Here is a 26,711-nt window from a genome sequence, read left to right on the forward strand (position 1 = left end):
TTACATATATGAACATATGTTTAATATAATGGTAGCCTAGATGAAAATTCCCCAGGTACCCTCTAAAAGACATAGCTTTTACAATGACCTGTAAGAAGGATGATCATATAATTTTCCATCCACAGCAAGACACTTGAGAGTGAAAATGGACCCTATTAATAATCACAGAATAACAGACATAAACCAGGACATGTGGTCACCCTGCTTCTTTTTTTTTTTTTTTTTTTTTTTTTTTTGCGGCCACGTGGCTTACAGGATCTTAGTTCCCTGACCAGGGATCGAACCCAGGCCCCAGCAGTGAAAGTGCCAAGTTCTAACCACTGGACCACCAGGGAATTCCCTGGTCACCCTGCATCTAAGGCCCTATTTGATCTGCTTCCTCACCTCATTTCCTCTCACTGTTCCCCTCCAGCTACACTGGCTCCTTCAATCTTCCCATAACACACCGGGCACACTCCTGCCCCAGGACCTTTGCACTGCTGTTTCCTCTGCCTGGAAGGCTCCTGGCACTTTATCTACATGGCTCTGACCCTCATTTTTCTTCAGTGTCCCTTCACTGAGGAGGCCTTTCTTGGCACGCTAGTGAAAATCATATAAAGGGACTTCCCTGGTGGTCTGGTGGGTAAGACTCCATGCTCCCAATGCAGGGGGCCCAGGTTCAATCCCTGGTCGGGAAGCAAGATTCTGCATGCATGCTGCAACTAAGAGTCCGCATGCATGCCACAACTAAGAGCCCGCATGCCGCAACAAAGATCCCGCGTGCCGCAACTAAGACACAGCACAGCCTAAATAAATAAATAAATATTTTTAAAAAAAATCATGTAGAAAATTACTCAATAAACATTTCCTGTCCCCATTCCCTCCTTTAGTTTCCTCTTTATCACTGATCACGACTATGTAACATACCATATATTTTGTGCTTTTTTGTTTTGTTTTCTTTGTTTTGTTTTTTGGCCACGAGGCTTGTGGGATCCTAGTTCCCCTAACAGGGATAGAACCCGTGCCCCCTGCAGTGGAAGCACGGAGTCTTAACCGCTGGACCACCAGGGACTTCCCAACATACCATATATTTTGATTGTTTATCTTGTTTATCTCTGGCCTCATCCACTGCAGTGAGAGCTCCATAGGACAGGGATCTTTGTTGATTTGGTTCCCTGCTGTACCCTCAACACTGGGAACAGTATCTGGCTTAGATTTGGCACTAAGTATAGATTCATGGAATGAAAGTGGTTGACTAGGAGACTTAAGGTTCATGGGTACACTCTATAGGTGATTTGGAAATTAAATGGGTGCCTAACACCTTTGGGTGTCTGATACAGGGGAATCCCGGATCACGTGGAAATCTAGCTGTGCACAGGTCCATGGATGAGCTATAGTGGGACATATGATTATATTGGAGCCCACATGAAGATCTACGGGATCCAATGGTGGGCACAGAGAATAGACAGGGGCCTAAAAAACACACAGGGACCTCAAGGGGTTCTGGAAGTTTCTCTGTAGGAGGATCGTGGATCCTAAATGGAGGTATGGATCCAAGATGATCTAAAAACCGGCACCCTGGGCTGTGGGTGGATACAGGGTCCTGATGCTAGTGGGGAACGGAGGCCTGGGTGGGCAGCTTGGGGGTCTGGGGGAACAGAGATGAGCCTTGGATCAGCAATTCCCCAAATGCTTTCCCTCTCTCTGCTTCTGTCTCCCTTTTTCTCTGGCCCTCCAATCTGTCCCATCTCCCCCCAGCATCTAGCCCTTCACCTGTATGTATCCCCCATCTTTTGTGGTCCCCACCTCTATCTCTCTTTGTCAGTCTCTTTCTACATCTCTCTGTCTCTCTCCAGTTCTCCCTCCACCTGTCTCTCTGTTTTGTTCCTCCCCCCTGGTCCCTTTCCATCTCTCTCTCCCACTTTTCTCCTGCTCTCTGACCCTCCATCCTTCCCCTGCCATCTTCCCCTGTGCCTTACCTTTACATCTTGCCCCTCTCTGCCCCCATCCCTCTATTTTTGTTAATTTCTCTCCCCCATCTCTCTGTGTCTCCACTGCTGTCTCTCTGTGGTCTCCCCTCCATTACTCTGGGTCTCTCCCCATCTCTGGCTCTGTTTTCTCTGTTCATCTCTCTTCGCATCTGTCTCTCCATATCTCTCTGCCTCTATCCCCCACCCCCTACTCCCTGTCTCTCCAACTCTCTTTCCCTTCATCTCGGTCTCTCTCCATTTCTATCTCTGGTTTTCTCCATCTCTGTCTCTCCCCATCACCTTCTCTCCTTTTCTCCATCTCCCTGTCTCTCTGACCACCCCCCATCTCTCCTGTCTCTGCCTGTCTCTGGCTGCCTGCGTGTTCCCCCATCTCCCTCTCTTGCCCCATCCCTGTTTCTGGTGGTCTCCATCTCCCTTGCCATCTGTCTCTTTCCCTGACTCCTGTCAGACTTCATCTCCCTTTGTGTAGCTCCACCTCAGCCCCTGCCTGTTTGCTCCGCATCTCTGTCCCTCCATCGTCTCTCCTGCATCCCTCCATCCCTCCCAGCATCCTCCCACCTCCTCTCCATCCCTCCAGCTCCCAGGCCCGCCCCCTGCCCCCGCTCCTCCCTCCTCCCTCCGAAAGGGTTAACTTTGGGGAAGGGCCCGGAGTCCCCGGATGGTGATGTCAGCGTGCGGGAGAGAAAGGACGAGGTGGCGGGGGGAGGCGGAGAGGAGGAGGAGGCGGAGGAGAGAGGGCGCGTGGGGGGGCGGGGGGGACCTCGGCCTGCAGCATCCGCCGGCCCGCACCTCAGACCCCCCCGGCGGGGGGAGGCGCAGGAAGGGGGGGGCCGGCCAGGGACGGGCTGGGGAGGGGGGGCCGCGCAGCCCCCCCGGGCCATGCTGACTCCCGGGGCCTGACCCCCCCGGGCCAGCCCCCCCTCCCCCAGCTCCGCGGCCCGCCGACTGGGGGGGGGGCCCAGCCCAGCCCCCTGGGGACCCCCGGAGAGGTGGGGGGCAGCCGGGGGGGCCGGGACGGAGCGGTCGCCGGCCCCCACCGGAGGGACGGGGCGACCGGCCGCAGGGGGGGCGGCCGGGGGGCCGGTCGGGCCGGGACCAAGGGCATCATGTCGTCCGGGGGCAAGGAGGGGGGCGGGGGCTCCCCTGCCTACCACCTCCCGCACCCACACCCACACCCACCCCAGCACGCCCAATATGTGGGCCCCTATCGGCTGGAGAAGACGCTGGGCAAAGGACAGACAGGTGAGTCAGGGGAGGGGACACCTGGCGCGGGGGCGAGGGGAGATAGGGGACAGAGGGCGGGACTCGTGGGTATTCAAAGGGCAAGGGCTGGCCGCTCAGACCCCTGAGTCCCTCACAGAGAAGGGACTTGGGGTCCAGACTGCCGGGTCCCTAGGATGGAGGGGGGTGAGGATCTCAGACTCTGGGGTCCTGGGGAGAAGGAAGCTGGGGGCCTGGACTCCTGGGAGGAGGTGCTGGGGCCCAGAGGCTCCCACCCTTTGGGGGCAGAGGTTGGGGGGTCCGAGGCCACAGTGGGAAAGGGACCTCGGCCTGCAGCCAGGGTCTGGGCCGGGAGCTGAGGTCCTTGGTGCAGTACAGCCGCAGGCCGGGGTGAGGTGCTGGGATGGGGTGCGCCTCAGGAAGCTGCTCCTCTCCGCACTGTCCTCTGGCCTAGGGGGGCCTCTGTTGGGGTTACAGGGGGACTGAAGCTGGGGCGATGAGGTCTACAGCATTCTGCCCCTTCTCCAGCATGCTGGCTCAATGTGGGGACCAGGAATGGAGAGGTGGAAAGGTGGATGCAAGTGGCAAATCCCTCAGGAGTGGCTGTGGATTGGGGGGGGTCATCTTTCACTGTTGTTAAACCTCTGTAACCTCTTTCCTGCCAGGTGGGAGGTGGGTGGGTGTAAGACAGGAGCTGAACACTTGGGTTCTGGGTACGAGGTTCAGGATTGGGTCCAGGATCTCTATGAAGCTGAGGGTCAGGGCTGGGAGAGGATCAGACTCCATATTCCTAGTGCAAAAAAGTGTGAAGGTGTTGCTGACCTGAATTCCTGAGTTATGGGGGAGGAAGGGGCCATGGGCCTGGACTTGGGGGTCTGAGGGAAAAGAGGGGCTGGGGGCTTGGACTCTTGGGTCTAAGGGAGGAGGAGGCTGGGGGCCTGTACACCTGGGTCTGTGGCTTTGGGGCTTACCCTTGGGGAGTGGGGATACCCTTGGGGTGTGCATGCTTCCAGCTACAGCTGCTATTAAAAGAAGATCAAAGAAGGGGATTGAGAGGTCAGGGTTTGAGAGGAGGAGGAGGAGGATGGTCTGGGGAGGGGGCAATCATAAAATTATATTCCTTGGGAGACATGGTGTCTCCAGAAGATTAAAGGGCAAAGAATTCAAGGAAGTGATGGGTTGAGAGAGAGAGAGGTTTGTTTGAAGGAGGCAGATTGGAGGAGACAAAACTACGGAGACTCAGTGAGGCAAGAATATGTGGAGAGAGGAACTTAAATCGAGGGTAGCTGTGGAGGGAGGGGGAGGCAGGTAGGTGGATGGACAATCAGAAGGAACAGAATTGGGCAACAGGGAGCGGGAAGAGAATTGCGTTTGGTGGGAATGGCGGCTGTCAGCCCGCAGGCGTTCAGGTGAGAGTGATTCAGGCCACCGTTAAACAGCCAGCAGGGGAAGAAAGAGGAAACGGGGTGGCAAGGGAGGCTTAGGAGCCAGAGGCGGGGAGAATGCCCTGGGAGCACAGCCCACATTTTCAATCCCGATCCCCCAGGTCTGGTTAAACTCGGGGTCCACTGCATCACGGGCCAGAAGGTTGCCATCAAGATTGTGAACCGGGAGAAGCTGTCCGAGTCAGTGCTGATGAAGGTGTGTCTGTGTGCTGGGGGAAGAGGGGACCCTTTGGGGCTGGGGGCAGGGAGGGAGGCAAGGCTGACCTCCATTCCTTTTCCCCCAGGTGGAGCGGGAGATTGCCATCCTGAAGCTCATTGAGCACCCACATGTCCTCAAGCTCCACGACGTCTACGAGAACAAGAAATATTTGTAGGTATTTATAGACACCCAGCCCCCCATGCGCCCTCCCCAAGTTCCTAGGGTGGGACATTTCCAGAAACAAGGCATGGAGGGTCCTGGGAAAACTTGAGCTCTCCTGGCTGGGCTACTGAAGGCCCAGTTCCTTCCTTACTGCACAAGGACAACCCCCCCCCACACACACTCGTAACACTCCTTGTTCCCACACTGAGCTGGCCTGACGCTACAAGCCGATTGTGCCCCAGCAACAGGACAGCTAAGCCTGAGCCATCCCGAGTGGGGGACAGAGGCTGATCCTCCCCCTTCCTCTCCAGCCCCAGTCCCTCGCCCTACTGCGCTGCAGGGTACACTTGATACTGGATCATCTTGATGCCCTCAGCCAGACCCAACTTGCTAAGGGCAGATCCCTTTCCTATTTGCTAGGGCAATGGGGCCTAGCAAAGCCCCAGGCCTCTTCCCAAACCCCCTCTCTGGAGCACTGGAGGCTCCCTTCGTCCCCCAGCATAACTCTGGGTGCTATGACTGGACACCCCAACAATGGTCTCCTTAGGAGTTCTAAGTCTACATCTCAAAGTTGATTACTCCCCTTAGGATGGGGGTGGGGTGCAGCTGTCCGGACTCCAGACAATAGACCTTTGTCTGGACTCTGGTGACCCAAGGGACAGCTGGACTGGGCAGCGAGAGAGGGGACAACCCCCTGCCCCTACCAGGCAGTCCCCAGGATGAACCAACTCCAGCACCCATCAGATGCTAGGGTGGATTTCCCTAGGAAGGAAGCTGGCCAGCCCCAGGTACTCATGGGAATTGTAGTCCTCAGGCTTCCCCAGGTGTGGCGGCAGGGAGGGGCCATTGTCCCTGATTGGTGGAGCTATCACTCTCACTCCACCATCCTTGTGGGGAGGGAGGGCCCATGGGAGTTTGTGCTTCACAGAGGAACCTCAGTTTTCCAAGAGCTCATAGAAATTGAGCTTTTGTTTTCCAGGGGCTGATGGGAATTAGAGATTTAGCCTCCCAGAGCCTGACGGGATTTGGAGTGTTTAGAATCCAGGTGGCTGATGGGAATTAGAAGTCTCTATGTCCCAGAGGCTTATGGAAGTTGGGAGTTTTTAATCTCTCAGGAGCTGAAGGGAGTTGTAGTCTTTTACTTCACAGAAGTTGACTTAGATTGGTGCACAAGGCAATCGTTTTTGCCAAGAGTTAATGAGAATTCAAGTTTCTTCATCCCAGAGGCTTATGGGAATAAGAGGCTTGGCTTCCCAGGGGGTAATGGGAGTAGGTAGGGGTGGGGGTGGGGGTCTTCATTTCCCAAAGTCCTGTGAGAATTGGGGGTCTCCTCCAAGTGCTGATGGAGTTGCCTTATCTCCTGAAACAACTAGGAGTCAAAGTATTAATACTCCTGAAGTTGACATGGGAGTCTGTGCTGCCCAGGGCTGATGGGAATTGAATTTTGGCTTCCCAGAGGCTGATGGGAATTAGTGTCTCTTTTTCTCAAGGACTGATGGGAATTGGAGTCTTTACCTCCCAGGGGTTGATGGGAGTTGTAGGCTATAGCTCACAGATGTTGACTGTTCATTTGGTACACACTGCAAATATCATTATCCAAAAATAGATTAAAATTCCATTATCTGCATCCCAGAAACTAATAAGAATGAGAACTTTTACTTCCCAGAGGCTGATGGAAATACAGGGCTTTATTTCCTAGGGGCCTATGAGAATTGGGATCTCTGACCTCCAGGTGCTAATGGAATTGCCTTATCTCCTGAGGGCAACTAGTCAAAGCGTTGACCCCTGAAACTGACATGCTGACCAGGGCTAATGGGAATTGAGTTTCTGCTTCCCAGAGGCTAATGGGAATTGGAGCCTCCTCCTCCCAGGGACTCATGAGAATTGGGATTCTCTGCCTCCAGGGGCCAATGGGATTGAGGTCTTGTGCTTTTGGAAGAGAGAGACCAGGCTCTCTGGTCCTCCACATGCCCCTTCCAGCCCTCTGCCTCCTCCACGTCCCCCAGGTACCTGGTTCTGGAGCACGTGTCTGGAGGTGAACTGTTCGACTACCTGGTAAAGAAGGGGAGACTGACCCCCAAGGAGGCCCGGAAGTTCTTCCGCCAGATCGTGTCAGCGCTGGACTTCTGCCATAGCTACTCCATCTGGTGAGGGGGCAGGTTGAGGGGAGGCCGGAATGAGCACTGCCCAGAAGGCAGGCCCTTGGGAGCACATAGCAGGCTGCCTGGAAGCCAGAGCCCTGCAGCCCCCAAATAAATCTTTTATCCCTTTTTCAAAATTGAGATGTAACTCTCCCATCATAGGGAATTCCCTGGCGGTCCAGTGGTTAGGACTCTGCGCTTCCACTGCAGGGGGCATGGGTTCGATCCCTGGTTGGGGAACTAAGATCCCACAAGCCCCACAGCACGGCCAAAAAACAAAACAAAAAAACCCTCACACGTCATAAAATTCACCCCTTTAAAACGTACAGTTCAGTAGTTTTTAATATGTTCACAATGTTGTGCATCACTACTACCTAATTTTAGAACATTTTCATCACCCCAAAAATCACTACCCTGTACCCACTAAGCAATCACCTTGCCCCACCCCCAGCCCTGGGTAACCACTAATCTACTTTCTGTCTCTGCGGATTTACCTATTGTGGACATTTCCTATCAATGGAATCATACTATATGTAGTCTTTTTGTGGCTGGCTTCTTTCACTTAGCAAAATGTTTTCAAGGTTCATCCACATTGTAGTATGTATCAACAACTTATTCCTTTTCACGACTGAGTAATATTCCATTGTATGGATATGCCATGTTTTATTTATCCATTCACCAGTTGATGGACATTTTGGTTGTTTCTTCTTTCTGGCTATTATGAATAATATGGACATATGAACATTCACATACAAGTTTTGGTGTGTGCCTGTGTTTTCAATTCTCTTGGGTATATACCTAGGATTAGAATTGTTGGGTCATATGGGAACTCTTTATTTTATTTTTTTATTTTTTGACCACACCGTGCGGCTTGTGGGATTTTAGTTCCCCAACCTGAGATTGAACCCAGACCCTCAGCAGTGAGACCACGGAGTCCTAACCACTGGACCCCCAGGGAATTATGAGAACTCTATGTTTAGCCTTTTAAAGAAGTGCCAGACCATTTTCCAAAGCAGCTGTATCATTCAACATCCCTGCCAGCAGTCTCTGAGGGTTCCAATCTCTTGCCACTTGTTATTATCTGACTTTTTGATTATACCTATCCTAGTGGGTGTGAAGTGGTATCTCATTGTGGTTTTGATGTGCATTTCCGTGATAGCTAATGATGTAGAACATATTTTCATGTGCTTATCGGCCATTTGTATATCTTCCTCAGAGAAACATCTGTTCAGATCCTTTGCCCATTTTTAACTGAGTTATTTGTCTTTCTGTTACTGAATTGTAAGAGTTCTTTATTCCAAGACAAGGAATAATTCTAGGAATAACTCCTAAGAGTTACTTATTATAAGAACAAATCTTTTATCAAATGTGTATTTTTCAAGTAATTTCTCCCAGTTTGTGACATGCTTTTACATTTTTTATAACAATATCCTGTGAAAAGCAAAAGTGTTACATTTTGATGAATTCCAGTTTGTTGATTTTTTTCCTTTTACAATTCATGCTTTTGCTTTCCTATTTAAGAAATATTTGCCCAGGGACTTCCCTGGCGGTCCAGTGAGTAAGACACCACACTTCCACTGCTGGGGGCACGGGTTCAATCCCTGGCGGGGAACTAAGACCCCGCATGTTGTGCCGTGTGGCAAAAAAAAAAAAAAAAAAAGAAACATTTGCCCAGCTCAAGGTCACAAAGGTTTCCTCCTGTGTTTTCTTCTAGAAGTTGTATAGTTTTAGCTCTTGCATTTAGGCCTGAGATCCATTTTGAATTAATTTTTGTATATGGTGTGGGGTAAAGGTTGAGGGTCATTTTTTTTTGCATATAAACGTCCATATGAAAAGATCTTCCTTTCCTCATTGAATTGCTTTCAGCTCTCAAAACAAGATATTCAATATGCAGCATTTTAATGATTAATTAAGGTGCAAAATAGATGCCTCCAGTTCATCTTTCAGCCTCATCTGTTCGCACACCTCCCTCTCTGGGTTGGGGATCAGGGTGGAGGGGCTGAGACCTGGGAGTAAAGCTTGGTGATGAAAAGGCAGCCCATTTAACTTGTCAACACCGTGTCTAGACTCTGACATTAAAAACACTGGCCTCCAGGGGGCGATAGTCAACAGATTCAACAAGTATGACCCAGTTAAGGACCACTTACAAGAGAAACTGTAGAATCTTCCACCCCACCTCCCCCAGACATTAACCCTTACATCCTGAGGAGTTTGTCCCCGGGGTGGGGGGGAACCAGTGATGGGCTTGGGGTGGCAGTATTTTTTTTTATTATTCAGTATTGAAATATTTGAATGTTTTAAGAACCAGCTCAGTATCATCTACCTGCTTACCTCAAAATATCTCACTTCACACATATTCAAATATTTGTGGATAAAATGATACGCTGTCTGGGGTCTCCTACAAAATCGTCCAGTGGGGGAAGGAGAGCATATGTAGGGATAGAGATAAGAGAAGATTTGCCCCGAATTGATAATGGGTGAAGCTAGTGGGTGGGTACATGGGGCTTCCTATATTCTTGTTCCAGCTTTGGGGCATGCTTGAAAACGTCCCTAATTAGAAGTTTCCAGACATGTCCCCCCCTGAGAATAGTGAATGGGGCCTTGGCTTCTGGGAAGAGGGCAGAGGCCTGAGTCCCACCATCCTGTCTCAGCCACAGAGACCTGAAGCCTGAGAACCTGCTTCTGGATGAGAAGAACAACATCCGCATCGCGGACTTTGGCATGGCGTCCCTGCAGGTGGGGGACAGCCTCCTGGAGACCAGCTGTGGGTGAGTGGGGGCCCGGACTCCTACGCCCCAGGGAGGGGGTCAGAAGCCGGCCAGAAGCTCATACCACCTCTCTCTCTCTCAGGTCCCCTCACTATGCATGTCCAGAGGTGATTAAGGTGAGTGAGGGGCAGGTGGAGGGGAGAGAGGAGCGGAGGGAGCCTGGGAGAGATGAACGTGATGGCTGGTCCTTCTCCCTTCCAGGGGGAAAAGTACGATGGCCGCCGGGCGGACATGTGGAGCTGTGGAGTCATCCTCTTTGCCCTGCTTGTGGTAAGGCGCTCCTCACCTCTCCTGCCCCGTTTCTAGAACAGTCCTGCCTGGTGGAAGCACAGAACATTTACTTCCATCCTCACCTCAGGGGTTGTTTCCCAAATATTTAACTGGTACCGGGAAGGTGGGGGTATTCACCAACAGAGCAAAATCCTGGGGGCACCCCTCTCTGTGCCTGGAGCTAACCGTTCAGTCACAGAACTGTGAGATAGCCCAGACGGGTCCCCCGGAAAGGGATGGGGCAGCCAGGAGGACTTGGAGCACTTGGGAAAGTGGCTGTTTACTAACTGATCCTGATTATAGTACTGTAATGATTAATAGAACCAGACTGGGGAATATCAGCCTGGCTCCTACCACAGGGCCTTTGCACCTGCTCTTCCATCCCTGCCAGCCCTGTTGCTCACCTAGTTAATACTAGAATTCTTTTAGCTCTCAGCCCAATTGTTGCCCTTCCAGGAAGCCTACCTGGCCCCCTTCACTCCCCCCATGTGGTCAGATTTCCTTGTGGTAGGCTATCTCCTTCCTGGCAGCTAACAGAGTTGTCATTGTGTGTGTAACTCCTTGAGGGATATCTCTCTGTGATTTCCCCTCCTCTTCAAGGCATTTGGATTTAATCGTCCACCCTAATGCCTGGACGATTTCACCTCCAGATCCTCAATGAATTATATCTGCAGAGACCCTACTTGTAAACAGGGTCATATTCTGAGGTTCTGGTAGACATGAATTTTGGGGGCACACCACTCAGCTTGCTACACTCCCAGATTCCCATAGGCCGCGCTCAGCCTAGTCTGTGCTCCAGTGTCACCTCAATCACTCCATCACTATATAGCTCCCTCACCAGCCTCTCCCACTCTTGGGTGTGAACTGTAGGAGGGCAAGGGCTTGCTTTGTTCACTCCTAGATCCTTGACCTGTAATGGATGCTCACTTTTTTAAAATGAATGAAGATTAGCCCTCCTGAAACTAGGGAGAAGCATGTTTTCATTTTTTAAAATTTATTTATTTATTTTGCCACAACTTGTGGGATCTTAGTTCCCAGACCAGGGATTGAACTTGGGCCATGGCAGTGAAAGCCTAGAATTCTAACCACTAGGCCACCAGGGAACTCCCTGGGAGAAGCATGTTTTTAAAGGACAGCCTCCAAGCTGCGGCCCCAGCCTCTTAGGCGCTGGAGCCAGACTGCCCGTTGTCAAATCCCTGCTCCGCCACTCCGAGCTAGATGGTCTTGGGCAAATTGCTGGATGGCTCCGTGCCTCAGCTTCCCCACCTGCAAAATGGAGATTGTAATAGCTCCCTACCTCTTGGGGCTTGCGGTGAGGACTAAATGTGCCAATGCGTGTGAGGCGCTTAGGCACTCGCCTGGAATATCGTAGGCTCTGTGTGTGAGGGGTCTTTATTTCTCACACAGGGGGCTCTGCCCTTCGATGATGACAACCTCCGCCAGCTGCTGGAGAAGGTGAAACGAGGCGTCTTCCACATGCCCCACTTCATTCCTCCAGACTGCCAGAGCCTCCTGAGGGGGATGATCGAAGTGGAGCCGGAGAAAAGGCTCAGCGTGAGTTGGGGGGGGCGGGGATGGAGGGACAGTGGGTGGTGGCGACAGAATCCCTAGGGGAGTCATGAGGATGGATTTCCAGACCTGCCCGACACACACACACACACACACACACACACACACACACCCCACCGATGGAGGGACAGTGGGTGGTCCCTAGGGGAGTCATGAGGATGGATTTCCAGACCTGCCCGACACACACACACACACACACACACACACACACACACACACACACACACACACACACACACACACACACACACACACACACACACACACACACACACACACACCCCACCCCCCCCCCCACCGGGAGCGCGCATGCGCTTACCGGCCCTTCCGAGGCGGAGCGGAGCGGGGCAGGTTGCCACTGCGCATGCGGGACCTGTAGCCCGGCCGGTCCGGAGTGGTCAGAATGCGCCGCACAGCCGCCACTAGGGGGAGACATGAGCTGTCGTGCTGTCGTACTGCCCTTGGTTGGGGGAGGGGAGGGGAGGGGGCACGTTAAGGACCCCCAACATCACCCAGTCTACTTTCACTGCGTGCCTACTGTGTTCAAACGATCTCACTTCTGCTTCTCTACGACCCACGCCCCTCACAGCTGGAGCAAATTCAGAAACATCCCTGGTACCTGTGAGTATGGGGGAACTGGACACCTGGGTCCCTGGCGGAGGGAGAGGACCCCAAATATCGTGGGTTCCCAAAGCAGGAGAGCCGACTAGGGGGCGGAATGCCGAGGGTCTTGAATGAGGAGGGGCTAGGGACTCGAACTTCTGGGTCCTAGGGGAGGAAGACAGAGGTAGAGAAGAGGTTGGGGCCGAACTCCTGGGCCTGGACTCCTGGGTGTGAGGGGGGAGAGGCCGGGGCCCGGACTCCTGGGTTCCCAAGAAAGGAGCAGGCTGGGACCCGGGACCCCTGAGTCTCCGCTGAAGGAGATGCCCGATTCGCTACAATTCTTCTCCTCCCCAGGGGCGGGAAACACGAGCCGGACCCGTGCCTGGAGCCAACCCCAGGCCGCCGGGTGGCCATGCGGAGCCTGCCATCAAACGGAGAGCTGGACCCTGATGTCCTGGAGAGCATGGCTTCACTGGGCTGCTTCAGGGACCGAGAGCGGCTGCATCGCGAGCTGCGCAGCGAGGAGTAAGACCCCCCCCTACTCTAACACATAATACTCTGGCCACATGGGGTGAGCTGCTGCAGCTCTCCCGGCAGCCGGCAGGGGGCGCGCCGGAACCTTGGGCACTCGCAGACCCCCGATGGGGAGGTCCAGGCCACTAGAAAGGGCGTGGCTCAAAGCTCCCGAGAGGAGCTGTTCTAGGGGGAGCCAGGAGGGGGTGGTAGGACCAGTGGGAAAAAGAAACGATGCTGAAAAGTATTAATAGATGCTGAGGCCAACTTAGTGCCTCACATAGTGCTTACATATAGTAAGTGTTCAGGTGTTAGCATAATTATTATTAACGGTGAGTAAAATGAGGCTGAGATGTACACTGAGACAAAGGGACCAACCCTATTGATACCTAGGAGAATGGAACCGTAGACAGAGAAACTGAGTGGACTGAGCCCCACAGAGCCACAGACACAGGGAGGGGATGAGACCATCTCTGGGACCTGACCTTTGACCCCAGTGCTCTCCTACCCGCCCCCCCCCATAGGGAGAACCAAGAAAAGATGATATATTATCTGCTTTTGGATCGGAAGGAGCGGTATCCCAGCTGTGAGGACCAGGACCTACCTCCTCGGAATGATGTTGGTGAGAAGGGCAAGGCTCGGAGTCCAGACCCCAGATTCCTGAGGGAAGAAAGGGCTGCAGGCCTTGAGCTTCTGCGTTTAGACTCCCTGACTTGCTCTGTGACCTTTGTCAAAACCCCTCTCCACTCTGAGCCTCAGTTTCCCCATCTGTACGAGTGCCATGTACAGCTGGACCAGTGTATCTTTTGATTGGGTTGAAAATCTCGGCCCTCAGACCCACCCCGGAAGCGTGTGGATTCCCCCATGCTGAGCCGTCACGGGAAGCGGCGGCCAGAGCGGAAGTCCATGGAAGTCCTGAGCATCACGGATGCCGGGGGTGGTGGCTCCCCGGTGCCCACCCGACGGGCCCTGGAGATGGCCCAGCACAGCCAGAGGTGGAAGCCCCTGCCCCTCCATTGGGATCCACAGCCCTGGGTGGAGAGGGAGTTCAGGGCTCTAACCCCATACCCACCTCAAAGGTGCTGTGTGATTGGGACAAGTCTCCTCCCCTCTCTGGGCCTCGTTTCCTCATCTCAAAGGAGTGTGGAAGGGAGAGGACATCTGAGCCTTCTGAAACCCTCCCACCTGATTTTTTTTTTCTTAATCTGTCCTGAAAACAGATCCCGTAGTGTCAGTGGAGCCTCCACTGGTCTGTCATCCAGCCCTCTGAGCAGCCCAAGGGTAAGGCCAGGTCCCAAATGGATTAAGAAGGGGTAAGCGGGTGAAGACACTGTGGAGCAAAGATGGAACAGCAGAAATTACAACTCCCATGAAGTCTTGGGACGATGCCTCCTTGCCCCTAAAGGGCCAAAGACCCAAGGCCTCATTAGTATTTTAGTCCATTGGCCATTTTCCACCTTAACAGGATTGCGTTTTCAGTGTGTCTGAAGGGTTCCATTTATTCAGTTAACAAAAGCTAGTTGAGCGCCTACTGGGTACTAGTCACTGCTGGGTTTACAGTCAGCATGATAGAAAAAGTCCCTGCCCTCCCCGCAACAATGGGGGTTGGGGGAAATAATTGGACTACAAGTTCCAGCATGCTTTGGGGTGCCCCTCTGTGAGTGTGTGCTAGTGGGCCTAGAGCCTCCTGAGAGTTGAGTGCACCCTCTCACCCGACTCCACCACTCCGCAGAGTCCGGTCTTTTCCTTCTCACCGGAGCCCGCTGGAGATGAGGCCCGGGGTGGGGGCTCACCGACTTCCAAAACGCAGACGCTGCCTTCTCGGGGCCCCAGGGGTGGGGGCGCCGGGGAGCAGCCCCCTCCCCCCAGTGCCCGCTCCACACCCCTGCCCGGCCCCCCAGGCTCCCCACGCTCCTCCGGGGGGACCCCCTTGCACTCGCCCCTGCACACGCCCCGGGCCAGCCCCACTGGGACCCCAGGGACAACGCCGCCCCCCAGCCCCGGCGGTGGCGTCGGGGGAGCCGCCTGGAGGAGTCGTCTCAACTCCATCCGCAACAGCTTCCTGGGCTCCCCACGCTTTCACCGGCGCAAGATGCAGGGTATGGAGGTCCTTTGGGGGTGAAGGGGCTGGGGATGCGGACCCCTAAGTCCTAATGTGGGGGTGGGGGCTGGGGTCTGACATCTGGTTCCCCGGGAAGGAAGAGGCTGGGGGCCTGGACTCACACATCCTAGGTGAAGATGCTGTTGTGAGCAGAGATTCAGGTGTTGGGGAGAGAAGAGGCGGGGCCTCCAACTCTGGAGGAGGAGCTCGTCTGAAAGACACGCCCCTTCAGTGCTCTGGCTCACCTTCCCATTGGCTCATAGCTAGCAAGCCTCACCTCGGGAGGCGTGGCCTAACCAGGGGCCCATCCCTAGAAGGAACATCATGCCGTGTGCCATTTGGGGTTTAGCTGCTGGGAAGTGAATAGACTCTGGGGTCTGGAACCTCTGGTTGGAGGCCACTGCTGGCCTGTGTGCTGGACACCGGGATGATGGACATGTGTTGACCATGCTCTCCCCTCCCCAGTCCCCACTGCCGAGGAGATGTCCAGTTTGACGCCAGAGTCCTCTCCAGAGTGAGTCTGACAAGGAAGGGAAGAGGGGCCGGAGGGGGGATTTCATTCCCTTAGCCCCCTCCCGACCCACCTCCAACCATCCCCTCCCACTCAGGCTGGCAAAACGCTCCTGGTTCGGGAACTTCATCTCCTTGGACAAAGAAGAACAAATATTCCTCGTGCTAAAGGATAAACCTCTCAGCAGCATCAAAGCGGACATTGTCCATGCCTTCCTGTCGGTGAGGGGCCTGGGTCCCCATGCAACCTCGCCGCCACAGAACTACAAATCCCAGCAGCCTCTGGGGTTCACCACCTTAGCACTGGCCTGAGTTCCACCTGGGGCTCATGAGATTTGTAGTTTTCCAGCCCGAGTTGGGTTTGGTCGTTGTGGGGGCATGGAGGCAGGAGAGGTTTATTGCGCCCTGGGGCTTGGAATTGGTGAAACAGGATCCTGAATTACAATTTCCCACATATTAGCATCCACCGAGGACTAGTGAGTTGCCATTTCCCAACCACCAGGTCTGAGATTGGCAAAAGGAACTACTTTTTCCAGTGGACTCTAGGGCTGTCCACTGGGTCCTGTGGTTTTTTGCTTTAGGGTCTCATGGGACTTAAAGTTTCTGAGACAGATGTGACTTTAGCCAGTGTTTGTGGAGGAAGGAAGAAGTTTCATGTGGTTCTGGAGCCTGGGGTTGGCACCAGATATGAGAATCCTTATTACCTCGGGATTCAGTTGCTCAATCATTCCTCTGATGCCCTGTTTATAAGGCAGAGAAAACTACAAATCCCAGTGGACAGTGGGGCCTCCCAATGCCTTTCCTGTTTTTCTTTCCCCCTGGTGGCTGAGGGGACTGGTAGTTCCTTGGGCAGAGCTGGTCATAGGGCTGCTCATCCGTCCCCTGGAGTCAGGTCGCTGAAATCACCCCCTCCTTTTGTCCTCCACCTCTCTCAGATCCCCAGCCTGAGTCATAGTGTGCTGTCACAGACCAGCTTCCGGGCTGAGTACAAGGCCAGTGGTGGCCCCTCCGTCTTCCAGAAGCCCGTCCGCTTCCAGGTGGACATCAGCTCCTCTGAGGGTCCAGAGCCCTCCCCCCGGCGGGACGGCAGCGGTGGTGGTGGCATCTACTCTGTCACCTTTACTCTCATCTCCGGTAAGTTTCCCTTGATGCGGCTGCCCCCAGCCTGGTGTGTGGGATGCTCAAAAGAGCTGAAATAGGGTAGCAGCCCAGGAGGGCAGCAAGCAGGAGGAGGAGATGGTGCTGACTCTGTGAGCCCTGTCCTCTCCCAGACCCCCCACATCCTCTCCTTCACAACGTGCCAAGTGCTTTATGTGCACTACTTCCTTGAAGCTTCCCAGCAGCCTTTGAGGTTTCACAGAGAAGAAAACTGCATCCTAAAGAGGTAAATTGACTTGGCCAGAGTCACACTGCAGACCGTGACAGAGCTGGGGCTCAACCAAGGCCTCCTGGCCTCAAAGCACTGGGCTCTTCCTAGATTAAGACTGTGGTGCTCTTCTGTCAAAACTCATTCCTACACCCAGAGCAGACATCACCAATCGATCACAGCACTTCTTTCTGCTGAGCTCTGCTGCAGGCAGCCACAACCAATCAAGAGTTGGCACAAGAGATGAAAACCACAGAAGTGCCTTGCTTCCAATTCTACTTGGTTCCTGAGTCCTGATAACAAGAGTTTGGATAATGAGGAATACCTCTGTTTGCTGTCCTTGCCACCAATCTTAACATGGCACATCTGGGAGATGAGCTTGTTCCTAGAGTTTTTAACGAAGCTGCTATGGGGCATTGGGGAATTACATCACCAAAATGAACTATGGCTCTTTTTTTTTTTTCTTCTTTAAAGACTAACATGCAGAACTTTCTCAATGTTAAGATTTTTTTCCCTCCCATTTACTTTTCTTACGTTTCTGGGTCTTTATGGCCTCAACTAGAACCCGTTTAAATAGAAAACAACGCACATCATTATTTTAAGTCGAATCTTCCTTAGTCCCACTTGCAAACCATGGATTTATGCCCAGCCCCAATAGGGGGATTTTGAGGCAAGGGAGAAGAGTCCTTTGCTGGGTGGAGGGACTGGTTCCACAGGGTGGGAGCGCCTTCCCTGTTCCCAGCCCCAAGTCAGTCTTACTGATGAAAAAATTAATCAGTCCATCTAAAAAAAAAGAAAATTTTATTCAAGGTAAACTGAGGATTATAACTGGGGAACAGCCTTTCAGAAAGCCTTAGATGATCAAATATTTGGTCTCTCGATGCAAAGGTGGTTGCTTACTTGCCCTGAGTCCATCCTGTTCCTTGATGTTGAGTTTTAATAGCCAAGTTATTTCTTTCCCTTTAGGGGGTTGTACTAGTAAGATGTCTGGCATGGACTAAAGGTCAATTCCAAGTTGTCCACTAGGACTTATGCCAATTTTATCTTGCATTTGCATTGTGCATGTTCATTATTAGGCAGTAAATACAGACATCAATTTACAAAACTAGAATTTAATATCCACTGAAATGTAATCTTTTTCTTTCTAAAATTACCCTCATTTCTACCAAATATAGCCAAATTAAGACTAATTTGTTTGCAAAATAAGTCTGGTTAATTGACCACATAAGCTGTTTTATTTATTTATTTATTTTTCTAAATTTATTTTATTTATTTACTTTTGGCTGCGTTGGGTCTTCATTGCTGCACTGGGGCTTTTTCTAGTTGTGGTGGGCAGGGCCTACTCTTCGTTGTGGTGTGTGGACTTCTCACTGCAGTGGCTTCTCTTGTGGAGCATGGGCTGTAGGCATGCGGGCTTCAGTAGTTGTGGCATGCCAGCTCAGTAGTTGTGGCACGCAGGCTCAGTAGTTGTGGCGCACAGGCTTAGTTACTCTGCGGCATGTGGGATCTTCCCGGACCAGGGCTTGAACCCGTATCCCCTGCACTGGCAGGCGGATTCTTAACCACTGCGCCACCAGGGAAGCCCCTATTTATTTATTTATTTATTTATTTATTTATTTATTTATTTTCTGGCCTCACCACACAGCTTGTGGGATCTTAGTTCCCTGACCAGGGATCGAACCCGAGTCCACAGCAGTGAAAGCTCGCATCCTAACCACTGGACTGCCAGGGAATCCCAAACATAAGCTGTTTTAAATTGGCTGTGCTGGAACTTTTCATAAAGGATCTCAGATTGAATTTTTTTTTTAAGAGTATAGTTGATTTACAATGTCATGTTAGTTTCAGGTATACAGCAAAGTGATTGAGTTTTACGTATACATATATTCATTCTCAAATTGAACTTTTTTTAAAGATTGATTTATTATTATTATTTTTTTTTTTTTTAATTTTTGGCTGCATCGGGTCTTAGTTGCAGCAAGCGGGATCTTTGTTAAGGCCTGCGGGATCCTTCGTTGCGGTGCGTGGCCTCTTCGTTGCAGAGCGTGGGCTTCTCTCTAGTTGTGGCGTGTGGGTTTTCTCTTCTCTAGTTGTGGTGCCCAGGGTTCCAGAGTGCGTGGGTTCTGTAGTTTGTGGCATGCGGGCTCTCTAGTTGAGGCACACAAGCTCAGTAGTTGTGGCATGAGGGCTTAGTTGCCCCGCAGCATGTGGGATCTTAGTTCCCTGACCAGGGATCGAACCTGCGTCCCCTGCATTGTAAGGTGGATTCTTTACCACTGGACCACCAGGGAAGTCCCTCAGATTGAACTTTTAAAAAACCTCTTGAGGTCAGGAAATCCATGCCAAGGATGTGTCACAGACTCCACCTGAGATATCTGTGTATTTGGATGAATTCCTCTCTTTTTGAGGTCCCTAAAATACTTTGGGCTTCTTGCACCTGTCAGGAGGTGGCTTTCCTTATCTACCTGAGAAAGCTGCTGGGAACCTAAGAGTTTCCAAAATCTGGAGACAACAGGTAAAGAGAAAAGATAAATGTTTCAGTTCTGCTTATAAAGGAATAATTTACCAAATTGCTGCAAGTCAAGTCATAATTAGGTTGAGAGGAAGGGTTTCCTTATATCTGGAAAACACAGATTAAAAACCAGCAATATTTCAGACAAAACCCCAAAATTATAACCATATTCATCAGTTCTCTCAGTCCTATGTGACTAATTCTTGATCTTAATCTTCATAACAGTTTTATGAAGCCACCAGGTTTTCCATTAGTATGCTTTAATTTCTTACCCAGTTCAGCAGTATGATGATCTGAAAGTTATCAGAAACCTGTACTTGTCAAAAAGTCCTTTCTATGAATCTTCTTGACAATGAAGCCTTTTTTTTTTGGCAAAAGCATCAGAGTACAACAATAACTGTCTATAAATGACAAAAGACTTTAATAGTCAAGGTTAAAGACCTGATTCCAATGCGATTGACAAATGAACTTTGTTACTGCTGTGACATACGTTTTAAAATAATTACTAGAATTATGATTGATAACATTTTATCAGGACATACCAGATTTTTAGGAATTCTATATAATTTCTGGAATATATATATTAATGACATTTGTCTATACGATACAACCTAAGTTTTATAACCTCTCATTTGACAATGCTTCCCATGTAATTTAACATACAAAATAAACTTAATTAGTTTAATATTTCTCTCTGAGATGCTCCAGGAGCCCTCTCTGAAGCATCCCAAAGTTAGCTAGAGGTCAAAAGAACTTCGATTAGAATTTGATATTTGGAAAGTTCGTCAAAATATCAAAAAGAGGACTTCCCTGGTGGCGCAGTGGTTAAGAATCCGCCTGCCAATGCAGGGGACACAGGTTCAAGCCCTGGTCCAGGAAGATCCCATATGCCGCGGAGCAGCTAAGCCCATGCACCACAACTACTGAGCCTGCGCTCTAGAGCCCGCAAGCCACAGCTGCTGAGCCCGTGTGCCACAACTACTGAAGCCTGCTCGCCTAGAGCCCGTGCTCTGCAGCAAAGAGAAGCCACCGCAATGAGAAGCCCACGCGCCACAAGGAAGAGTAGCTCCCGCTCGCAGCAACTAGAGAAAGCCTGTGCACAGCAACAAAGACCCAACGCAGCCAAAAATAAATTAATTAATTTAAAAAAAAAATCAAAAAGATTTCAAAACACTTGGTCAAATAGGACATAGGTCACTGTATTCACTTAACCAAAGTCACAAAAAAGATTTCAAAAGCAAATACTGAAAGTTGTAACAGATTACCAGCTAAAGAAACTTTACAATCTGTTTTCAAAAGCAGATCAATATTTTCAGAAAACTTTGTCCTCTTAATAGAGAGAAAACCAAATTCAGGTTTTGTAACACTTTAATACTAAAATTCATTTACGGGAATTCCCTGGCAGTCCAGTGGTTAGGACTCGGTGCTTCCACTGCCGAGGGCCTGGGTTTGATCCCTAGTCAGGGAACTAAGATCCCACAAGCTGCACGGTGTGGCCATAAATAAATAAATAAATATAAAATTCATTTACTTAATTAAATTCAATTTAATCTTAGCCAATCCTGAACATGCACAAAACTTTTTCCTCGGGGTTTCTTTTCCCTTAACAAAAGGTATTTCCTTTCTTCATACTGTCTTTTACTGAAAATATACCTTCCACTTTTCTTGCATACTGAAACGTTTATTTTGGTAGCTTTAGTTACATGTGCATAATTCTTAACCTTAAAACTTAGTTTCTAGCACAAAATAAGTAGTAAGCAAGTATGAACTTTTACATTAGCATCCCATAGGTTAGCAAACGTATAAATACTGTTTATAGTTTCTAGAAAAAGTGTTTTTTTTCCCACAGAAAATGTTTTAGTGTGGCATCAACCATATTTATTAATAGTCCTAATTACCTTTAGTTTCTCTGTAAAAGGAAGCATATATTCAGTAATTACTGTTCCAGTATCTTATTTGGAAAGGATCTGGATATTCAATGGATTCCTGTAGTTTAACTTAGTTTAGCAAAACTCCATGAAGTTTCAAGTTATCAAAATCTGGAGAGACTACTTTAGATAGACATTCCCAAAACATAATTTTTCCTAAAGAGTTTACCTAAAAGTGCTTATCTCATTTACATCTATTTTATTTACTGAAAAGTTTCATCACATCTAGTTATTTTTCTTGCTGACAAACTTTGTAACAGGAATAATATCTCATTTATTTGATTTCTAGTAAACCTAGGTACAATAAAAATATTACACTTAACGCTGATGACTCTAAAGACATGTCTGTATTAATTAATGCAACAAGCTTCAGCTAAATTTAGTACCAGATATTAATGCTATACTCAATATTTCCCAGTTTACGCAAACCTGAAAGTCATTGGGGTTAGTTTTTTTTCTATTTCGGAGAATTTATATAAGTGCCTAATTTCCTTTCCTTGTAAGTGTAATTTCCACTTACAAACTAATTTTGGCAATAACACGTTTTCAACACACATATATACATACATACAAACACACAGACAGACACATACAAACACACAGACACCCCCCAGTTTCCATTCCAAAATGTCAGCCATGAATCAGTTACAATAATGTAAAACCCATCCGTTACAAAACAGGTTGGATTCAAATTACCTGTCTCTCTTTTGTTCTTTCTTTTTATAAGAATTACCTTTCCTGAAATTTGCATTTTTAAAAGATGGTGGAATTAAGAGTTCCTGGAGGAGACCAGGTAGAATATTTGCATATCAAAGGCATAGGAGGAGAAAGGCAAGTTCTCCTAGAAGGACTTTGTTCCCTTAAGGCCAGAATTTTTTTTTTCCAATACTTACAGGCCTCTTAAGATAAAGAGGGAAGGTTTTGGGAGTGGTAAAAGGATTGGTGGGTTTTGGATTGTTTCTGGAGCCGCACCTCTGGTCCTGTAAAGACTAGATTTGTAAAACAAGGACAGTTCTTAATTCCTTAAAGAATTGGGTGGCCACCTCAGTGATTGATCAAAGGACTGACATACCCATTCACCTATGTTTGAATGTTTTACTTTCCCTCGTTTAGCTTAGGTGAGAAGGCTTCCCCCACCCCCCGTATTCCTATCAGGCTCTGAATTTCAGCTGTGGTCAGTTTAGTCATACCGGTGGCCTCCCATCTTGGTAATCCATTTACAAACACTTTTGAGCATCCTCCCTGGGTTTTAAGAAATTTTTTAACTGTGGCCAGTCAGTTAGGCCTTTGATCTGAAGAGGCTCACCTACAGCCTCAGGTGGTCCCATTTCTAAAGGTAACCATTTAAGGACATCGTCAGAGTGGACAGGCACTTCAGACAGAATTATTAGAATGAGTACTCAAATAAAGGAGGGTAGAGGGGAGCAGTAACCCTTTAGTTACCTTTTATGTCATTGATCTTTCATTAGCCTTCTGCAACAAATCTTTCAATGAGACCTTTTTTTTTTTTTTTTTTTGGCCACATCACACGGCTTGTGGGATCTTAGTTCCCCGACCAGGGATGACCAGGGATCGAACCCCGGGCCCCTGCAATGAAAGTGCTGAGTCCTCACCACTGGACCACCAGAGAAGTCCCTCAGTGAGGCTATTTTGGAATTTTGAAGACTTTCAAAATTCTAAATATGCATGACAATAGGAAAATAAGATGAGAGGTCTCTAAAATTTTACGGTTTTTCCAATTCAAAAGATCCTAGAAGCTAGCGCTACAAATATTTTCCCCTGCTCACCTAATTTTAAAAAAGAGAAAAACTCTTAACTACTGTTGTTTCCAGTAGACCCTGCAGACAGAGGTCCAGGAGACTGCAGGGTTTAACTGCGCATGAAAAATCAGTTTTGGGGTGCTTAAAGGAACCCATCTTGGGGACTTCCCTGGTGGTCCAGTGACTGACTCTGTGCTCCCAATGCACGGGACCTGGGTTTGATCCCTGGTCAGGGAACTAGATCCCACATGCCGCAACTAAGAGTCCGCTTGCCACAACTAAAAGATCCCACGTGTCGCAACTAACAGCCAGTGCAGCCAAATAAATAAATAAATATTAAAAAAAAGAAAAGAAAAGAAACCTATCTTGGCCATTTCAGGACAGATTTCCTTTAATTCCAATTAAGTACTTGCAAACATACATAAGCCCAGCTGATATTCCCATTGGTGGCTGTCTGCATGGGAGCTGTTTGGCCTTTGAGGCACAGTTTCCCATTATTAATGTCATAGCCTAATTCAGATATGAAATATGATCTAAACAACTTTCTGAGAGCAGTGTGGTGGATTGTATGTGCACTGCATCTGAGTCCAGCTCCCCAAGGAGTTACCCGTGGGTTACTTCGACTCTTTTACCTGTCTCGGTTTCTCCCTGCAACAGCCTAAAACCATCACAGGTGCTCGGAGTTCTAGGTTATCAGCCTCTGTTGCCCATCCCCCCTCACACCTCCACTAACAGTATTTACTTAATGGTTATGGTGGGTCTCCCTTTTTCTTAAGAGCTGAATAATTCAGTCTCTCATTTCACTAGCAAAAGTTTTGTTCAGACCGTATAGCAACTTGTTTTTTTTTTTTCCAATTCAAGCCAAATTTATTTATTTTATTTTTTATTTTTTGGCCTCACGGGGGGGCATGCGGGATCTTAGTTCCCCCACCAGGGATTGAACCCACGCCCCCTTGCAGTGGAAGCCAAGGAGTCTTAACCACTGGACTACCAGGGAAGTCTTCCATTCAAGCCAAATTTAACAAAAACCCAGCCACCTATGTTTCCCTGGGCCTCTTGCCCAGACCCCCAGGTCCTGCCTAGGGAATACACCGGTGCCCCTTAAGACTCCAAGTCTTAAGTGAAAACAGCTCGAATAAAATTTTCAGGATCATCACTCAAACAACGAGATCCAGCTATCAGGAGAACTCGTCAGAACACCTGAGGAGTACCGAGAAGCCGGGGCGGTGGGGGGGGGGTGGGCGGCAATGGGTCCATGCTGGTACTTAGCGCTGGTTCCGGTAGACTCCAGGTGCCCTCTGCTGGGTGTCTCTCATATCCTGCCGGCTACGCCATGCATGGCAACGAAAAAGTTAATTGGTCAATCTAAGAAAAAAGTGGAAAACTTTATTCGAGCCAAAGTGAGGATTATAACCCAGGAATGGCCGCTCAGAAAGCTCTGAGAACTGTTCCGCCATTAGCGGTCAAACCACAGTTATATAAATTTTTGAGACAGAGGGCTGTACATTAAATGACGTGTTACTGACAGTTTACACAATCCAGGTACAAAGCGAGTAGTGGGTCATGAGTCTTCGTGGCCCCTGACAAGATTAAGGTTACCTCCTAAGCAGGTGTGGTTAATGCAGGTGCACAGCACACACTAAAGGGGAGGGAGGAGGCCCAAACCGGCAGAGAAAACTGTTGTGTTTGAAGTTTCTCGTCTTGTTGTAAAATGTGGATTTTGTTTCATCAGTCTGTTGCCCTGCCCCTTCCAGGTCCCAGCCGTCGGTTCAAGCGGGTTGTAGAGACCATCCAGGCTCAGCTACTGAGCACTCACGACCAGCCCTCCGTGCAGGCCCTGGCAGGTGGGAGGCACCTTGGGGCACCCGTGGGGCGGAGGGGAGACTTCCTGGTGGCCAGGTGCTGCGGGTGGGGGGGGTGTTACTGGCGAGGCTTCAGCTGTGGGGCAGCAGGGCCCACCTGCTGTCGCCCTTAGGTCCTACCTGCAATGCTGGGAGCAGGTTCCCAGAGAGGCTGGGGCCTGAGCTCTGAGGGAACCAGGCCATCCTGAGCCTGAGAAGGCCTCACCAGGGAGGGGACCTCCAGGGATCCCTAAGGGGATGACCCGTCTCTGTCTCGGAGGTAGCGGAGCTTTCCGCTAACAGAGGCTCCTGAACTGTGTTCTGGAGGAGGGTGGCCGGCCATCCTGGTTTGCGCAGGATGGAGAGGTCCCTGGGATGCAGGAGTTTCAGTGCTAAAACCGGGGCAAGTTGGTCATCCTCTCTGCAGATGCTCAGACTCTTCTGGCCCTGCTGGGCCTGGCTTTCAAGGACTTGGGCGTTCCCCCGGGAGCGGGCGAGGTCTGTGCTCCAGGGGGAAGGGGCTTCCCTTCACCCACCAGCCCCGGTCATCGGGAGCAGAATTCCCTAGCAACCAGGGATCAGCGAGGCCAGGGTCACAAACAACAAACTCCGTAGTTCAAACAACATCAATTTATTATCATACAGTCCTGGTGATCAGAGGTCCCGCACAGGCTAAGCAGGCTAACACCAAGGCACCTGGCGCGAGGGCCTCAGTAGTAGGGAGCTGGAGAAACTCTACCTTCTGTTAGTCTGGTTGCCCAGGGCAACCAGAAGTGAGGCAGGCCCCCTGAACCTCTCCAGACCCGGTTGCCAAGGAAAGCTGGCCTTGACAACCAGAGTTCCTAAAAGGGCATGCATTCAAAGATGTAGGACCCACAGACACCCAGGGCCCGAGCCACATGCCTTATAAGGGGAGTGGGGCAATGCGGGACCTCTGGGTCCGCCCCAAAGAGGGGGAGCCCCATTGGTTGCTATGGCAACAAGGCCTCCAGCAATCAGTGTCTCTTAAGGGGCTGGCCTCTGCTACAGGTACTATTTTGGGCCCTACAGAAACTACTGCATGGCTACTGGCAACCAGCACTGCCACGGCAGTCCCCTAGTCTGGGGCAGTGAGGCCCCACAGAAAGATGACCCCAGTCAGGCAGCCCCAGCTGGAAGAGCCCGAGACCCCCAAACAATCTGCTGTGGGCTCCGCTGGGCCCCATTAACAACCAGTGGAAAGTAATGGGGCCCTTTGGCCATGACTGGGGGACTCAGACAGTGCTGTAACCAGAGTCTCTGAGGATGTCTCCTGAGCTGGGCCGGCCAGGTCTCACTGGGGCGTGGCCTGGCTTCCAAAGCCTTAGGTTTGGGGGTGCCTGGGACACGTGCCTTGTTGGTCTAGGGAAGCCAGGCCTGGTTGCTGGCATGTGTGACCCCTGACAGCCACCTCCCCTGCTGGAGCATGTCCCTGGGCTCGGTACCCCTGGGGTTCCTGAAGCCAGATCGCTTCCTCCCCCACAGACGAGAAGAACGGCGCCCAGACCCGGCCTGCCGGGACCCCACCCCGAAGCCTGCAGCCCCCGCCCGGCCGCCCAGACCCAGAGCTGACCAGCTCTCCCCGCCGAGGCCCCCCTAAGGACAAGAAGCTCCTGGCCACCAACGGGACCCCCCTACCCTGACCCCAGGGGGCCGGGGAAGGAGGGGCGCCCCCTCCACCCCCCTTCCCTGCCCCCCAACTGTGAATCTGTAAATAGGGCCCAAGGAGTACGTAGGGAGGGGGGAGACACGACAAACCTGGCCTTGCCCTGCAGGGATAGGGCTCAGGGGTCCGTGCCCAACGGGGGTGGTTCTGG

General features: G+C 50.6%; 1 protein-coding gene across 2 annotated transcripts; it reads left to right on the top strand.

Annotated features, from left to right (window-relative positions):
- The first annotated feature begins 2,772 nt into the window (after positions 1-2,772).
- Positions 2,773-26,693, top strand: BRSK1 (BR serine/threonine kinase 1). 2 transcript variants are annotated; one of them, XM_061173763.1, is made up of 19 exons: positions 2,773-3,212; positions 4,738-4,832; positions 4,921-5,006; positions 7,004-7,144; positions 9,790-9,906; positions 9,989-10,022; positions 10,108-10,176; positions 11,584-11,730; positions 12,335-12,366; positions 12,703-12,873; positions 13,386-13,483; positions 13,697-13,856; positions 14,082-14,142; positions 14,594-14,960; positions 15,428-15,476; positions 15,571-15,694; positions 16,408-16,606; positions 24,790-24,879; positions 26,380-26,693. In XM_061173763.1, exons 1-19 carry the CDS (start codon positions 3,077-3,079, stop codon positions 26,535-26,537), a joined length of 2,334 nt encoding a protein of 777 aa, XP_061029746.1. In that variant the 5' UTR covers positions 2,773-3,076; the 3' UTR covers positions 26,538-26,693. The 2 variants fall into 2 exon arrangements, with proteins under 2 accessions (XP_061029746.1, XP_061029747.1); XM_061173764.1 differs by lacking the exon at positions 2,773-3,212 and having other exon boundaries at positions 4,752-4,832; positions 4,921-5,010.
- Positions 26,694-26,711: the final 18 nt, after the last annotated feature.

This window comes from Eubalaena glacialis, chromosome 18 (assembly GCF_028564815.1).
Source record: "Eubalaena glacialis isolate mEubGla1 chromosome 18, mEubGla1.1.hap2.+ XY, whole genome shotgun sequence".
Lineage (NCBI taxonomy): Eukaryota > Metazoa > Chordata > Mammalia > Artiodactyla > Balaenidae > Eubalaena > Eubalaena glacialis.